This window comes from Crotalus tigris, unplaced genomic scaffold (assembly GCF_016545835.1).
Source record: "Crotalus tigris isolate CLP2741 ecotype Arizona unplaced genomic scaffold, ASM1654583v1 scf7180000017641.3106099, whole genome shotgun sequence".
NCBI classification, from domain to species: Eukaryota; Metazoa; Chordata; class Lepidosauria; order Squamata; family Viperidae; genus Crotalus; species Crotalus tigris.
In genome coordinates this window covers 2,487,960-2,505,230 of record NW_024096535.1, presented here as the reverse complement: position 1 = coordinate 2,505,230, position 17,271 = coordinate 2,487,960, and the positions used below count along the sequence as shown (strand labels likewise).

The 17,271-nt window shown below is 41.9% G+C and overlaps 1 protein-coding gene across 9 annotated transcripts in view; it reads left to right on the top strand.

Annotated features, from left to right (window-relative positions):
* The window catches only part of FMNL2 (formin like 2), a 239,960-nt gene extending 227,878 nt beyond the window's left edge, over positions 1 to 12,082 (top strand). For 3 of the 9 annotated variants that reach the window (XM_039335432.1, XM_039335429.1, XM_039335438.1), the window contains 2 exons: positions 2,305 to 2,428; positions 9,571 to 12,082. In XM_039335432.1, the coding sequence (XP_039191366.1) occupies positions 2,305 to 2,428; positions 9,571 to 9,680 (234 nt within the window). In that variant the 3' untranslated portion in view covers positions 9,681 to 12,082. The other 6 variants (XM_039335436.1, XM_039335433.1, XM_039335434.1 and 3 more) reach the window with 3 other exon arrangements.
* The last annotated feature ends 5,189 nt before the right edge of the window (positions 12,083 to 17,271 follow it).

Here is a 17,271-nt window from a genome sequence, read left to right as displayed (position 1 = left end):
GTGCCATAGGTCCGCCACCACTACCCTATACCATTCATTTTATTTATTATTTATTTATTTTTAAAATTTATAAACCGCCCCACTCCCGTAGGACTCTGGGCGGTTAACAATAAAAACAACATAAAACATGACAAACAAACAGTACAATATGTTTTATAGGTGGCATCTTGATCCACAGAAGATGTCTCGTATGTATCCAAATCTGCAGCCTAAATGTTGGAGATGTGGTTGTTTGGATGCAACGTATTATCATATTTGGTGGTCATGTAAAAATATAAAGGCTTTTTGGATTAAGATTTGGTGGAATATTCAAAAAAATTTTTAATAGAAGGATAAAATTTACACCACAACTGTTTTTATTAGGTATTATTGTTGATTATGATGATAAAGAAATTATTTTAATGTTGAATTTAATTACAGCGGCAAGGCTGCTGATAGGGCAATACTGGAAGAAGGAGTTTTTGCCTACTTTAGAGGAATGGTTTCTTAAAGTTTCTTATTTATCTGAAATGGCAAAAATTTCGGCTTATTTGAAAGATCAATCGCAAGAGAAATATTTTTTGGTGTGGAAAAGATGGGTGAATTTTATACAGCATAAATATGAGATTAAAAAGTATTATCTAGCTTTTGAATAATTTATGTTTAAGGTAACGATTAGAACTATTGTTTTGTTTTGTTTTTATATATTGGAGTTAAAAGTATTTAAAATTTTGTTGTTTTTTTTAATGTATTTATAATTGTTTGATGTTTATTTAAGTTGTAAGGTTTTTTTTAGTTTTTATTAACCCTGTATTCAGCTCTGGGAAGAAGGGGGGAGGATGATGGGTGGGAGGGGTGGGTGGGAGAGGGGGATTATTTTATTGTAAAACTGCAAAAAATTTCAATAAAAAAAACAGTACAATTACAGTCATCCAGGGGTCAGATTTTATAAACCCCAGGCCTGCCAGAAAAGCCAGGTCTTAAGCAGCTTGCGGAAAACCAACAGGGTGGGAGCGGTCCTAATCTCCGGGGGGAGCTGGTTCCAAGACGTGGGCGCCATCACAGAGAAAGCCCTCCTCCGCGGCCCCGCCAAATGGCACTGCTTGGCCGACGGGACCTGAAGGAGGCCCAGCCTGTGGGATCTAACCGGACGAAGGGAACTATGAGGTAGTAGGCGGTCTCGCAAATAGCCTGGCCCTGAGCCATATAGGGCTTTAAAGGTAATAACCAACACCTTGAATTGGACCCGGAGACCAATAGGCAACCAGTGCAGCTCACGGAGGATAGGTGTAACGTGGGTGTATCGAGGAGCACCCACTATCACTCGCACGGCTGCATTCTGGACCAACTGTAGTCTCCGAATACTTTTCAAGGGTAGCCCCATGTAGAGCGCGTTGCAGTAGTCCAGACGTGAGGTGACAAGGGCATGAGTGACAAATGGCTTTCCAGTCTCTTCTTAAAAACTTCCAGTGTTGGAGCATTCACCGCTTCTGGAGGCAGGTTGTTCCACTGGTTAATTGTTCTAACTGTCAGGAAGTTTCTCCTTGGTTCTAGGTTGCTTCTCTCCTTGATCAGTTTCCATCTGTTGCTTCTTGTCCTGCCTTCAGGTGCCTTGGAAAATAGCTTGACTCCCTCTTCTTTGTGGCAGCCCCTGAAATATTGGAATACTGCTATCATGTCCCCCCTCGTCCTTCTCTTTGTTAAACTAGACATACCCAATTCCAGCAACTGTTCCTTATATGTTTTAGCCTCCAGTCCCCTAATCATCTTTATTGCAGGAGTTGATTGTGTTCAGCCAGATGAGCTGCTTTGGTATAGAACAGCTTCCCGTGTAGGTAGCCCTCGACTTACATCCATTTGTTTAGTGACAGTTTGATGTTAAATGGCCCTTAAAAAGGAGACTTATGACCATTTTTCACACTTACGACCGCTGCAGCATCCCTATAGTCACATGATCAAAATTCAGATGCTGGGCAACTTGGCATGTACTTACGACAGCTGCTGTGTCCAGGGAGTCAAACGGGATCCCCTTTTGCGATCTTCTGACAAGCAAAGCCAATGGGGAAGCCAGATTCACTCAATATCGGTGTTACTGACTTAACAATTGCAGTGATTCATTCAACAACTGCGACAGGAAAAGTTGTAAAAGGGGACAGAGCTCACTTAACAATTGTCTTAGCAATGGAAATGGTGGTCGTAAGTCGTAAGGACCAGCTGTATTACCTCCCAGGATGTAGCGTTTCGATTAGTAGGGAAAGGAGCGCTACTGTCTCTTTGAGCGCTAATCTTTACTCAGCGGTGTAACCCTCTTCCACTGTCTTTCAGTCTCCATCTCATAAAACTAAGCGACAGCAGCAGGAACTAATTGCAGAGCTCAGACGACGACAAGTCAAGGACAACAGACATGTTTATGAAGGAAAAGATGGTGCTATTGAAGATATCATCACAGGTAAAGCCCCCGTGGCCCCCCCCGCATACTGCAAAGAGCCTGTTTCAAAAACACAATACAGACAACGTTTATTTCTAGTGTTCTCTTTTAATTGCTTGGTTAAGGCCTTGTAAACGATAACCAGTAGGAACGTTAATTGATGCACCATTAATTTAAGTTGGTCAAATTTCAGGCCTTTAGGCCTGTTCAGTGGCAGTAGTCTCACTGAAACATCACTGTGTATTTATTCATGTTGTCACAACGAAAGCCATAGACCAGTGTTTCTCAACCTTGACAATTTTAAGGCATGTGCTGGCTGTGGAATTCTGGGAGTTGAAGTCCACATGCCTTAAAATTGTCAAGGTTGAGAAACACTGCCATAGACTGTACAGTCTTGCTGTGTTCATCAGAGGCATGCTAGAGAAATCTTGGAATCGGTTTCATTTGTTTGCAAATCTGTTAGTGTTTTAACCTAGTCCTTAAAAGTTCACATTACTGTAAAATTGCTACTAACATTAATAGTCAGAGCCTTACAGGTAGTTCTTGCTTAACAAGCACATTTAGGACCAACAACTCCATTGCTAAGCACCATGATTGCTAAGCGAAACATCACGGGACCATGACGTACGATTTTACTTCCGCCTTCTCTATTAACTCAGCTTGTCACAAGCCAATTGCAAAGGACAGAAATGGCAATCACGTGACTACAGATGTAAGGACTGGTCACACAGCTATATATTTTTTTTAACACCATCTTAACTTTAAACAGTTGTTCAATGAGATAGTTGGTGAGAACTATCTGTAAAGGAGTAATGGAAGGCATGGTTTCATGTGAGATGCTGAGTTGCACGAAACTTTGGGATTGCGTATTCTTCTTGCAACAAACTTTATGCACCCTCTTATTTGCAGTTCATAACTGAACACAATAGGGACACCATGGCTGGGTCTAATTTGTAATAGATAAGAGAAAGAGAGCTTGGGCAGACAACATAAGATTTCTGTAACAGACCCATTACTTGCTGCAGTTTGGTTTGCATGCTTTCTACTGCCCTAGCAGAATGGATGAAGCTTTTTATATCTTAAGCTTACCTTTTTTTTAATTATTATTACATTGGCAGTCATCCATCCACTTTTTCTAAATGTTGTATTTGGCACTACGCTTATGAGTACAGAGAAGCGCAAGAAATATTTATTACTATATTACTGTAGCCACACAATAAGTATACACAACTAGTTGTACAGATGCTAGGTACACGGATGTTCTGCAAAAGATTCCACTAGAATGGCAAGAACTTCTCTGTGGAGTCAAACTGGCTTTAAGCGTGAAAGTCCACCGGGAATTGATCCAGCCCAATTTATGGGGAGCAGGGAGAGGGAACATCAACCCGCAAAGGGAAGCTGAGACAAAGCAGTGGCTGCCATCAAGGTGGAAAGGTGTTTTGACAAGAACCCAGTCACACAACCCTTATTGTGGTTAATTGAGAGATGATCTGCTGTAGGGTGCCTTTAATAAAACACTAACCGTATACTAATGAGAGAGATCTTTGCTTCTTACTGTCTTCTGTCTTGTCTGGCTGTTATTTTCATGCAGTGCTGAAGACGGTGCCCTTTACTGCCCGAACGGCCAAGCGTGGCTCTCGGTTTTTCTGCGAACCTGTTCTCACAGAGGAATTCCATTACTAAACTATTCCTCTTTCACAGCTGATCCTCTTAAAAAAATAAAAGGTTGCTGTAGGTTTTTTTTGACATTTCTCCACTTTACGGCAATGGGGGTGTTGAATGGGGTCTGTAACGTCTGGCATCCCTGTGGAATCACGTTTTACATGACCATCTCCCTGGCCATCATCTCCCTGCACGTTCCTGTTTGCCAGTAATGATTTGCTCCCTTCCACCCACCATGTGAAAGCTTATTCCACCCCATTCATTTCAGGGTCTAGACCCGGGGCTGTCCAGCGCTGGCAACTTTAAGACTTGTGGACTTCAGCTCCCAGAATTACCCATCGTGGCTGGGAGTTGAAGTCCACAAGTCTTAAAGTTGTGGACTTGCCAACGTTGGACACCTCCCAGTCTAGTTGCTAAATGCCATAGAACAGCCAATATGGGAAATCTGTGCTGCCAGCCACTCCACTCAGTTTACAAGCAACTGTTGAGGGGTGTAGCAATAATCACGACAGACGATTCCCTTAGTTTTTTTTTTTTGTTTGCTCTTCTACTTTGGGTTCTTCTTGATCTTAGTAGATTGATTACTGTTGCATAAGTCCTGGTATTAAGCCTTTATCTGGAAGTAGTAAACCGTGTTTGTGTGAGAAATAGAGGTATGCAGTATTTAGGTCTGAAGTGGGCAGAGATGCTTCAGATCTAGTATATTGAGTTCCCTCAATCTCTATCTGTCTTTTCTGGGGCTCACATGGTATCTGCTACAAGGGATAGGAAAATAGGAAGCTAAGGAGTCATTCACAGGATACCTTTTTCTCAGTATTTTCCTAACCCTTGATGGCTTTCTTGGGAGCTCAAGAAAAGTTAGTTACAGCAAGTTGCCTAGGCTAGATCAGAATCACTGTAGCCCACTTTGGAGAGAAATGCTGTGCACCTCGAAAGAAAAGTTAAATTTTGGGAGGTGGGGGGAACTTGGTTTGGGATCTGCAAAAGCATTTTTTTTTATATCGTCATTCTATTCACTGCTTGCATGTTGGTGTCTGCATGTCAAAATCTTTTCCCTCCCTCCATTTTTATCCTGCCAGATCCATAGCTGTGTTAGCTTCAGTTCCATGCCAATGTAGCTGAAAACCTCCAAATGCCTCTATATGAATACCATATTTTCCAGCTTAAAAAGCGACCTGGCGTATAAGACGACCCCCGACTTCGGCGCTGAGTTGCATGCCTAGAAAGTCATCTTATATGCCAGAAACTACCGTTATTTCCAGCGTATAAGACGACTCGGCGTATAAGACAACCCTTGACTTCGGCGCTGATTTCAACACTTTAGAAAGTCGTCTTATACACCGGAAAGTACAGTACTACCTTTAAGAAAACACAGGAGCTGTTCTTGGTTTAATAATTTGGGAAATTTAAAGTCAAAATTTCGAAGTAAAAAATCAGGAGCCAGATTAACCCCAATCACAAGCAGCCTTGCGTTTTGAGCTAAGAAGTGAGAAGATCTACATGAATGTTAAACCAATCTCAGGCTAGCTCACCAAGGCTTAACAACGGTGGAGGAGAAAGTCAAAGACAGTTCTGCTTGAAAAAACAAAGCTGGCCACAATCTGTCTCAAATTGTCTCTGGATAACAAACAACCCAAGCCGATTGCCATGGAACTGGATGCGTTGAAACCTTTTGATGTGAACTGTTACAAAGTGGAGGTTGAATATCTGTTAATATTGTCGCCTTTGATATAACAACAGAAGGTATAAAAGAAAGCGATACGATCTGTCCAAATCCTGCTTGCTCTTTCCAATGAAAATGATGCCTGGTTGTTCTGGAGCCATTGTTCAAAGCAGCTTGGAGTTTAATTGGCTAATGGTTAGGGTGGGCTGTATTTTTCTCTGTTTAATCTTCTTTACTTTTTGGCTTCACTCATTCTTGCTTTTTTGTTTTTTTGTTTGTTTGTTTGTTTGCTAACCTGCTGAACCTTTAAAACGGAGTGTGGTTTTTGCCTTTGTTTTGCTTTGCTTTGGGGCACTGAATTGAGTTGCTCATCATGTTCCATCCCATTTTAAACTTAACCTTCATTCTGTGTTTTTTTTTCCCCTTCTTGTTTAGCCTTAAAGAAGAATAATATCACTAAATTTCCAAATGTTCACTCGAGGGTAAGGATTTCTTCTAGCACACCGGTGGTGGAGGATACACAGAGCTGGCAAGCATCACTTTTTATTTAGCTTCCTCCTCTCTCTGAATGCCACACAAAATTTGCTGCAAGATAGATCTTAGGAACAGAAAGGACCTGTGTCCAGTTAAGGCCTGGGAGCATTGCCGGGCCATCTAGCTCTTCTACCCCTTGTCTGTGTCATATATGTGGGATTCCTTTACTTGTAGCACTGATCAATGATCGCTGCTCTCTCGTTCATCTCTGCATTGCCTTCTAAAAGGAGGGGTGCTTTGCCTGTGCTTTTATGTCTTGGCCTATATTAGGGGCAGAAGGAGGGAAGAGGGGGCATAAAAGAAGGCTGCCAACTTTCTCCCAGATTCCAGCAGCTGAGTTGCTCTTATAGAAGCAGACCACTTTTTTTTTTTTTACATGCAGAACTCTTGCTTTACAAAATGTTCCACAGGGATAGTTGTGACCTGATTCACCAGAGTGGCTGAAGGACTTTCCAAGAACATGTTAATGGCTTAAATGCCTCCAAAGTAAACTCCCCCCCCCCAGAATCTGATCTGGAGGTCTATAGATGTTTGGGAGCTCAAGAAGATATTGGGACCAGCATAAGGGGGCGGGGGACAGGAACTGCAGGCCTCAATGCCCATCCCTCTCCAAGGGAATCCCAGTGCATAGAGATTGAACTCATGAAATCTTTTCCTGGGATAAGCATTAAGTGGGGGGGGGGGGGAAGCACATGCCCCTTTAAAATATTGAGAAGTCAGGTTGTGGCTGTTTCACAGGCACAACCACCAAGGCCAGAGAGAATGCTACTGTGCAAAAAAAAAAAAAAAAAACAAAAAAAAAACAATAACCCTGTGAAACATTTTAGAGACAGTGATTCACCTGCAGACATTGATTTGTGATCAGTTATCATTGATTTGTGATCCTCCTCTATTTGGGCCAGCAAGTCAAATGGGCTGGACCTGCTTCCTGGCAATAAAACCATTTATCCTGGCAATAAAACCATTTATCTTGGCCTTAGGAAAGTTGTTGGCCTATGTGAACTTTGGGGAGACTTTAAATAAATAAATAAACCCTTTATTATCAAAAGTATAACATGTATACAGTGAAATTGGCTGAGCCTCCCTCTGTGCCCCCCCTCACCACAAACTCACGGTGACTACAACCCCCCCCCCCAACTTATTTCACTCTGTGAACTAATTGCACATCACGCTGGCCTGACGAGTCTGTCATGCATAAAGTTATAAATCACTTTGTGATTGTCACCAATTGAATGCCTCTCCCATAGAACTTGGCCGCTCCTTCTGAATCCCCTGGTCCAGGACTGAGGCATTGTTACATTCTCGCTGTTTCGGGTTGTAGGTTCAGTTACAGTGGGGATTCTCAAGAGCTGAGCAAAGTATACGAAAGCAGACTTCCAAGAGTGAGCGAGGCGTAGGAAAGGCAGCCAAGTGAAAAAAAAGACCAATGTCAACGTTCTGTAGGAAACATTTTTTTCCCCCTTCAAAACATCCCAAAATGTATTGATCTCATCTATCTTGGACTTAAGAATCCAGCAGAGCAGATACCAGAGAACAGATGTTTTATATATGTGGACAGTTCTTATGTGTGTAGAAAAAAAAAATCTTAGGAAATCTTGTTGATGGAAGATAAAAGGAGGGATTTGCCTCATCCTTCACTGCCTTCGTTTGCTTCACTTGTGAAGAGCCTGGGAAGACCTGGCTTTGGGGTTATTAATCGTATTAGGTCAGGATGGTGAGCTCCTGATCCAGGCACTGCTGTCATGCAAAGAAAACACCAATCAGCCCTACCCGCGCACTTTCTGAAGAACAGGAATCGGAACCAAACCAGCTCTACCGGTGAGGTGGACCTTAAGATGCTAACGCAACCTATACCACATCTCAGCAGGTGACAGTATCTTTCAGACAGCAGAAGTTAAACAGGGCCTGGACTGGTTAGTTCTTGGCACAAAGACCTCCACGAAAAACAGGGCTGTAGGTTAGACTGAGAGGTCAGAAGACATCCTGGCAGAAGGGAATGGCAGGCTATAAGTCGCCATTAAAACTGCCAAGTGACATCCATGAAGTCACTAGGAGCCAAACTTTCTTAGCCTACCTACAGCGCAATGTTTTCAATCACTTCTGTAGCTCAGAAGAAGCGTAAACCTGATCTCGGGCTTTACTCACGGCCTGAGAGCTCTCCGCTGAATTCCCACTCCTCTTCCTTAAGCTGAGACGAGGTGTTAGCAAGTCAACTGAAGTCAACAAAATGTCCTTTCTCAGCAGAGGATTCATGACTGGATCCCTTGGGGCATTGTGCGGAAATGAAAACGGCAAATCATCACTTTTACCAGCTGTGAGATTACCTATTTTGCTCTTGATAATACTGTTCGGCAGTAACAAGAGCCTTTACTAGCCCCTGGTTTATTTTTTTTTATTTTATTTTGCTACTCTTGTCAGCTCACCTGTTAGAATTGGGGTTGGCAGAGCCAATTTAGCTGGGAAATTCGATGTAGCTTGGGAAGAGAGGGCATACGGACGAAAGGATCTTTGGGATAAGTTGTGGGAAGAGAGAAAGAGAAAGGGTAGTGCCTGTTTGTCACTCTCGTTTCTGTTGAGGTATATCTATATAGCTTTAGACTGAACAGGATGGGAGACGCCCTCCCTTGGTAAATAGAAAACGGGAGGAGGAGGAAGAGGAGGAATTTTGGAAGAACTCAGCAGCCTCCCAGATTTCAGTGGAGGTTAACACTGAGTCACAGCTGTCCCTACTAGCATCTTTCCTTTCTCCTCTCCCTCCCTCCTGGGATTGTGGGATCATCCACCCTTTTCTTCCTTCTTTCTCAGGGAGAGCATTAGTGAAGATTTGGGTTGATGTCCCATGGCTGAGCCTGTGATGGAAGACCTTTCTTCCAGAGAGTGATTTACTCTGCAAGGAAAGAGCTGATGAAAGCTTTCAACCTGTGGAGGTATTCAGGAAGGCGAGGCAAGGATGGAAGGAGAAACAGCTCCTACAGCTGCTTCATAAATAGCAAAGTGGAGCTGCCATCAAGGGATCAGAAGCTTCTGTCCCCAGCATAGGCTTGCAAAAAAGGAAGGAAGGGAGGAGGGAAGGAGAGAAAGAAAGAAAGAAAGAAAGAGAAAGAAAGAAATTCTCCTTGCATTTTTTTTTTAATAGGTGAAAATAGGCCCCTCTATGCTCTTTGCTCAGTTCTCTGTGAATCCTAAGTGGTCCCTTTTCTCCTTGGCTTCAAGCTGCTTTGATGGGCTGCCAGCAAGACCCTCCCTCTCTGGATCCAAACGCAGGGGCTGGTCAGCTTCTGACTCCTCCACTGTTTTCCCACAGATCTTAGAAACCAACCCTACCGACGAGCCGATGCGGTGAGGAGAAGTGTCCGGCGGCGTGTCGACGATCAGAACCTACGTGCTGTCAATGGTGCTGAACTGGCTATGTGAGCCAGATGGGAGAAGCTGCGCCAGCAAACCAGTAGAAAGTGCCCTTGATCGCTTCCTCACCACGCGGACTCTGTTTATGTTGCCATTTTAATTATGGCCTTGTTCGGAATTCCTTTAACTAGTCTTCTGAAGGGCTCAGTAAGGGCTGAAAATGTATAGGAATGAAAAATAAAAAATTTAAAGCAAAAAAAAAAAAAAATGGGCTGGCCATACAACTGTAGCTACCAAGTGCCTAAATTTCAAGGACCTACTCAAATTATGGAAAGCAATAGGACTCTTTTTATTTTGATTGGGTAACTTTTTACACCAATAAAACTTCTTCAGTGTTCTTAACCAAAATGTAAAATACATACTGTATTTTTTTTTTGTTATTGTTACATACGGTTTAGTAAATAGCCTTCAGTGGACTTTTTTATTTCATAACAGGTTGTAAATAGGGGATGTTCTGATAAGAGCTGCTGTAGATTTTTTTTAATATTTTCAGTACATTCCTGAACACTTTGAAGAGTTAACTTTGAGCTTCAGCTGCACTTACTAGCATTATATAGATGTGTATGTGTGTGTTTATATACATGTGGGTGTATATATGCACACACATATGTGTACATGTATGCATGGAGAAGGACTTTATCATATATAAAGGAGCAAAAGATATTAAAATAACTTGGACCCTTTAAGAACATTTAGTTCACTCTAAGGCTGGGAGGAAATATCTATAAAGCAAATGTTAAGGGAGATATGAATACAGTTGACAAGATTTAAAGCTAATTGGTTTAGCTAGAGGGATTTCTGCTGTAAATACAATGTGGGAAATAATATGGGATTTAGATTAAATACACACTTGCCTGTTTTCAACTTCTACCTAGTACACACCACTGGATGGTAAAGGTAAAACAAGGGGATATAGCTGCAGAGGATGGGCACGCTGCACACAGTTATTGTGTTTTTTTTAAATAGTGGCAAGCATAACCTTAACCCTAACCCTGGGGTATCAATGATATTTAATAATTAGCACTAAGGTATTAACTTCTCAATAATCAGTATTAGAATTCATAAGGATCACAAACTGCTCAATTCTCAAAATGGTGAAAAGGCAGTGCCCTACTAACAAAGTTAGTGTAACATTGCAGGAATGCTGTGGGATTCTGTTACAAAGGAAATTGCGTAGTTCACTTCCATTTATTCTTTGCACCAATCCATTTTCAATGTTTCTGCATTGGATTGCCTTCAGTTAACATTCAGGTTACACAAACTGTTGAATGTAATGCAGTGCAGCTGGATACTGTCAGGCACGAAAGATCAGATCAGGTCCAGTTCAATTGATTCATTACTACTAATGCCCATGCACAGGAATATGCTTAACTAATGGTTAACACCTGCTGAGTTCGCTTGTGGCTTACGTATGGATTCTAGACTGGTTCCTCTTTTAACTCCGCCCTAGGTTCTGCCACGCCTTCTTCTAGATATACTTGGAAAATTCAGATGATTAATGCTTAGAAATCCTCTTTTTGGATTGGGATGCTCATACGTTAAGCTTTAAGCTAATTTTACCGTCTTATTTATCAATATTGCTTCAAGGTAGGACCTTTGATTTTTTTTCTCCAAAGTAAAAAACTGGAAGATAAGAGAATAATCTTGCCTACATCCTTCCCATTGCTGGTAGCACTGCATCATTATGTTAATTGTAAAATTTATTGTATAGTATTTAACCATTTAATTCTTTTTTTTTTATATTGTGCTTCTGTGAACGACTGGTCAAGGTCCCATATTCCTTTGATAATGTGTAGTTATATGATAATGTTTTTAAATGTACAGATATTTTGCTACAAAATTGGTGCTTTTTTATGGTTTTTACACTTCTCTTTAATTCCCACTCTAGTCTCGGGTAATACTGTAAATATTGTTTAAAAATGCATCAACTTGTGCTATACAATCTGAATGTTCTTAACTTATAGTTTTGTTTTGTTTTTATATTTAACTAAATGGACAGTCTGGGGCTCAAAAGTTATTTCATTAACCTTTGCTTGTCTCTTTACAGAAAATTTATTTTAAACAACTGGCATCATGCTGACAGAATCCAGCAATGTATATTTGACATGCAGAAGAGAACATGCCATGATTACATCTTTTCCATGATGGAAGATTAATATTTTTGATTTGAGTAATATCCAGCTCAGCAATATTATTTGAGGTCCCATAAACAGCTGCAGGAGAATTCATAACACACTGCAATACTTCAGTATGATGACATAGGCTGTAATATTGGCATGTTCTCTTGGATCTTTTATCTAGTAGATAGATCTGCTTCTTAGCAATATTATAGGTGTTTTATAAAAGCAATTCATGTTACTTTTCTGATCTGTTCATGGCATATGACTGAATAAACTATTTACACAACTACATTGCCTTTTCATGAGTGGTTCAACTTCCACAATATGATCCAACAGGTATAGTAGAGTTTCCCTCTTGCTAAACCAGTGGTTCTCAACCTGTGGATCGGGACCCCATTTGGGGTTGAACGACCATTTCACGGGGGTCGCCAAACAACGCAGTCCGCCATTTCCCCCCCCTTTTCCTTAGCTGTGCTACTCTCTTTTATTCTATTGGTTTTTGAAAGCCAATAGAATAGACTCTCTTGAATAGAGTCTAATTCTATTGGCTTTCAAAAGCCAATAGGAATTGTCCAGGCTGTCTCTGCCCTGCTGAGCCCACCAAAAGTCCCATTCTGCAAACAGTGCTGCACCAGTTGAGTAGTCCTCGACTTACGACCGGTTGAGTAGTCCTCGACTTACGACCGGTTGGGGGTTGCGGCATTAAAAAGTTTTGAGAACCACTGTGCTAAACCCTTATTGGCAGTTGAAAACCCAATAAGGGAAAAAGACGATTGTACTTCTAATGCAGTAAGCCGTGAGAGCAGATAGATGAACTGAGATAGATACAGCTATAGTTATGGATTGCACTAGAAAGCTTAGTGCATCACCTGGGCTAGAAACCAGGAGATGGTGAGTTCTAGTCCTGGTTTTAGACATGAAAGCCAACTAGGTGACTTTGGGCCAGTCACTCTCAGCCCAACTCACTTGACAGAGTGGTTATGGAGAAAACGGGAGGAGGAAGGAGTATTAAGTATGTTCTCAACCTTGAGTTATTTATAAAAATAATAAAGGTGGGATTAAAACATATAAAATAAAAGAGGAGGATCATCTGTATAGAATGAACTGTAGTCTTCTCCAGGCAGGAATGGAGCTTCATTGAAGAGTGATAAGCAGTAAGCCTACCTACTATATTTAAATAGTTGCAGAAGCAGTGAGTTAAACTTCCTGTAATACACCCCACAAAGAACTGAACTTCTGAAATGTGTACCATTTCTTCCTTTAAGAGTATTTGAATTTAGATCAAAGATGCAAGATACCCAATGACAATCTTCAAGTATAAATCCCATACAATGGTGAATTGGAGGACAGTTGAAACTGAGCACTTGTTCATTTGTTACCACTTTTTTGTTTGTTAAAGCATTGCTTTCTGGTGGTCTTAGCAGTTCTCTATATAGGAAAAACTAAAGTGCATCTACCATCAAGTTCAAAGTATCTTCACTTAAAGCTGCAACCAACTTACACCTATATTGTGTCAGAAACCTTGCAACATGAAGAATGGAAACTAGATCCAGATATCACGCGCACGCACACGTCAGTTTCAACCAGCAATGGTCTGCATCCATCTGTGGGCCCAGATTTCTCGATTATGTAAATAAATGACTTTAGGGATTACAATGGGAGAACAACATTGTTTCCCAAATTTGTAAAGAATCTACAAAGCAAATGATTAGAGAGGGGTAGTCAACTCGTGGACTTCAACTCCCAGAATTCTGGAAGTTGAAGTCCACGAGTCATAAAAGAGCCAAGGTTGACTACCCCTGGATTAGAACAAAAGATAGCTAAACCTCCCTGCTGACAGAGAAAAAGAAAGGTTAGTGATTTTTAATTCCATCCAAATCTTTAGTTCTGATGACTCGGGCTATCTCTTCCAGGTTCCGCTAGTAAGAAACACCAAAAAACCTGAGAAATGTCCATCTCGGCAGAGGGCAGAAGTTACTTTTTAAATGAGGTTGGACCATTTTCACTACAATTAAGTCAGAAGGCATAACTAGACACCACTTTTCTCTGTCCATTAGGCTAAGATAGCCAAGTGACACCTCATCTGATACATTTACATGCACACAGACATGAAATTTGATCTTTCTTGAAAGGGATTTCTAGACTAGATAACGTGAGAAGCCATCTTAGAACTGTGTGAATAAGCGGCTAATGACTAGAAATCATCTATTGGTGTAGACTTGAGTAGTAAGAAATGACTGATGACCTAATTTACAGGATACAACCTCTAATGGCAGTCCAGAAGTCCAAATATTGCTTATCCAAACTGATTTTGCCAGGAGAATGTGGCACTGACAAAAAGAACAAAGAGATTACACAGACTTGGATGTTACTGTGGGATGTTAGGTGCAGTGCCTAATATCAGGTGGCACCAAGTATCAGTTTGGTGCAGTGGTTAAGGCATCACATTACTAACCGGGAGGCCTTGAATTCTAGTTCCGCCTTGGACATGAAGTTAGCTGGGTGACCTTGGGCCAGTCACTTTCTCTAGGAAGGAGACAATGGCAAGCCACTTCTGAAAAACCTTACCAAGAAAACTGCAGTGCTGGTAGTCTCCAAGAATTGGACATGATTGGAAGAAAAAAAAGGTAATATAGTCATTTCTGCATGCCACTGTAGTAGATATGGATGTGCTAGAACACAGTTCCCCACATTTCCGGCTTGCGGCCTGGAAGGAAAGGGAGCAGAATGGAAATGTGTGAGCGCGTGGCCCCGTGCAAGCATGTGGAAATGGGGCTGCTAGTGCCTGCGTGGTGGTACTATTGCGAGTGGGGCGGGGCTTACCAGCTATTCCGGTACCGGGCCTCGGACCATAGGTTGGGGACCCCTGTGCTAGAACACGGATTGCAAATCTTTTGGTTTGGCATGTCAAAAATTAGGACTATGTCCATCTAACTTGACTCTCCTGGAGTGTCATGCACGCCTCCCCCCAAAGAGAAACAATTCTCTCTTCCCTCCCCCACTCTAGGGCACATTGAATAGTTGCATTTAGTAGTGTTGGAAGTCAGCACCCACCCACCCTCCTAGAAAAGGAAATATTTTGGGGGGATATTAAAAAGGACAGAATATTACATTTCCCAAAAGGAATAATGAAAAATCTTAGGCAAAGACAGCCCAAAGTCTCCCTCCCCCAAGCAGAAACCAAGCAAACCAGCTTTTAGAAATGCAGATTTGATAATCCTATTCAGAAAGGTTGGCAGGAAGGCTGGAGCTGATGGGATTAGAAAGACAAAAATTCTTAGAACCAGCAACCCCTCGCCCAAGAAATCCAACACAGGAAGTAAACCATCAGCCACAGCCACAGAAAAGCAGAACATGACCTTTAGGACATAATAGGATTAACCCACCACCATCAGAATACAAAAAGGGCACACTGAACCTCAGGTCAAAGTTCATGACACAGAAACAAGAACAACTTCAAACAGAAAAGCCCAAGAAGGTATAAAGACCCAACACTCCCAGCAACATGTAGTCAGCTTTCCCAGAGCCACATTTGTCTGGCTCTGCTCTTCAATAAACTATAACCTTCTTTCTAAAGCAGTCTCCATTTTGTTTATTCCCGGCTTGGACTGGACCCTGATGAAGACTTTTCTTTCAACAGTAGCATCACTGAGGCTGTGCCTGAAATAGCACTCTTAAGTCTCAGCTTCAACCCTTGTGCCACCACTTCCACTCACAAAGTCCACCTTGCACTATTTCCCAAGGTGTGTGTGTCTTGGGGAATTGTGCAATTGCCCCCCCCTACACACATGCATCCCATGATTTGCCACACACTGCTTACCTTCATGTATTCTTTTTGTTGATAGACCCCTGCAGCCTACCCAAGGCTGATTCAGGCCTTCTTTCTTGAAGCAGCTTTGGAGAATGTTCTTCTCGGCTTCTGCAGCCTCCAAAAACAAGGCAAAAGCACACACCATTCTCACATAATTTTCAAAGACCCTCTCATGTACCTTCTGGAGGGGCCAGAGGCCATGTGAGATCACATCAAATTCTTGCATAGCTTCCAAAAAGAGCACAAGAAAGGGGCATGTTTTCAATAGTCTGATGCTCGTGAATGCTGTCATGTCACTGAAAATGTGGCATCGTCTGTGACAAATGTGTCATAGGATCACTATCACAGTGTTAGAGCACAGAAACCCACTAGAACAGGGGTGTCAAACTGCTAGCCCATGGGCCGGTTGCATCATGCCCACCCCAGCTCCAGCAATGCAAAAAAAGTCACGATACATCGCGACACGTCACGTGACACAAGTTTGACACCCGTGTACTAGAACATCACTTTACTTGAATATGCACCTTATTCTTGCTCAGTCACATAAATAAGTGTAATTAAGAAAACAGCTGGTAAGTTACTAAAGTGGGGGCCAGATTCCTTTGTAGCTGATTTTAAATAGGGGATGAAAAGAGGGTGATGAGAATGGGGGAAGGAGCTAATATGTTGCCCACCTTTCCATTTGGAACAGAAGGACAAACATAATCTTTCTGACATCGGTGCCCTTAGAGGCAAATAGAGTGGGACTTAGCCTTGTTCCAGATTTTAAACTATAAGTCTCCTGGCATGGAGAACTTTGTAGAACTGGCACTACACTAGGATAGTGATGGAGATTCCAATCTTTGCCTTGGCAGCCTGTCACTAGTTCTTTGGAAGTCATCTCCAAAACTTCTTTTGGCTAAATACAATGTGACCCTCACTTCGATTGTCAAAATATTGGTCTCATGAGCTTTCTCAAAGAATGCCATTACACCCACTGCATGGATGTTAGGAGTTATTGGCTTTCTCTTGCAATCAGTGACATCACAAGGCTATTGGAGCATCTACCAGACTTGAACATGCAGTAGAATATATTTTTTTACTTTGCTCACTCAATATTTCTGGGATCAAAGTGCTGTATGGAGTACTCCAAGAAATACTGGGGCTACCCAGAATCTGAAAGTGGGCCAATGGAAAATGGACTGGGCTCTTTTGAGATTGAGTTTCTTACATACCTCCATATCTCCTGCAATAACTTTCCCTTCTGGATTATAAAAGCCTGACTTTATACTCAAGGATCTATGCCCAGCATTCCAAGGAGTCATTGTTTTTCTCTTATCAAATTAGCTTGTTGGTAAGTGCTGAAGAGCAAAAAGCCATTCCCTCTCTGATATCTTCAAGACGATGGCCACCATGGCCTTGACCATGCAGCCAGGTTCCTTGAATGGCTAGTCAACTTGTAGGGCAGTGGTTCTCAACCTGTGGGTCAGGACCCCATTTGGGGTCGAATGACCATTTCACGGGGGTCACCAAACAACGCAGTCCGCCATTTTTTTCCCCCTTTTCCTTAGCTGTGCTACTCTCTTTTATTCTATTGGTTTTTGAAAGCCAATAGAATAGACTCTCTTGAATAGAGTCTAATTCTACTGGCTTTCAAAAGCCAATAGGAATTGTCCAGGCTATCTCTGCC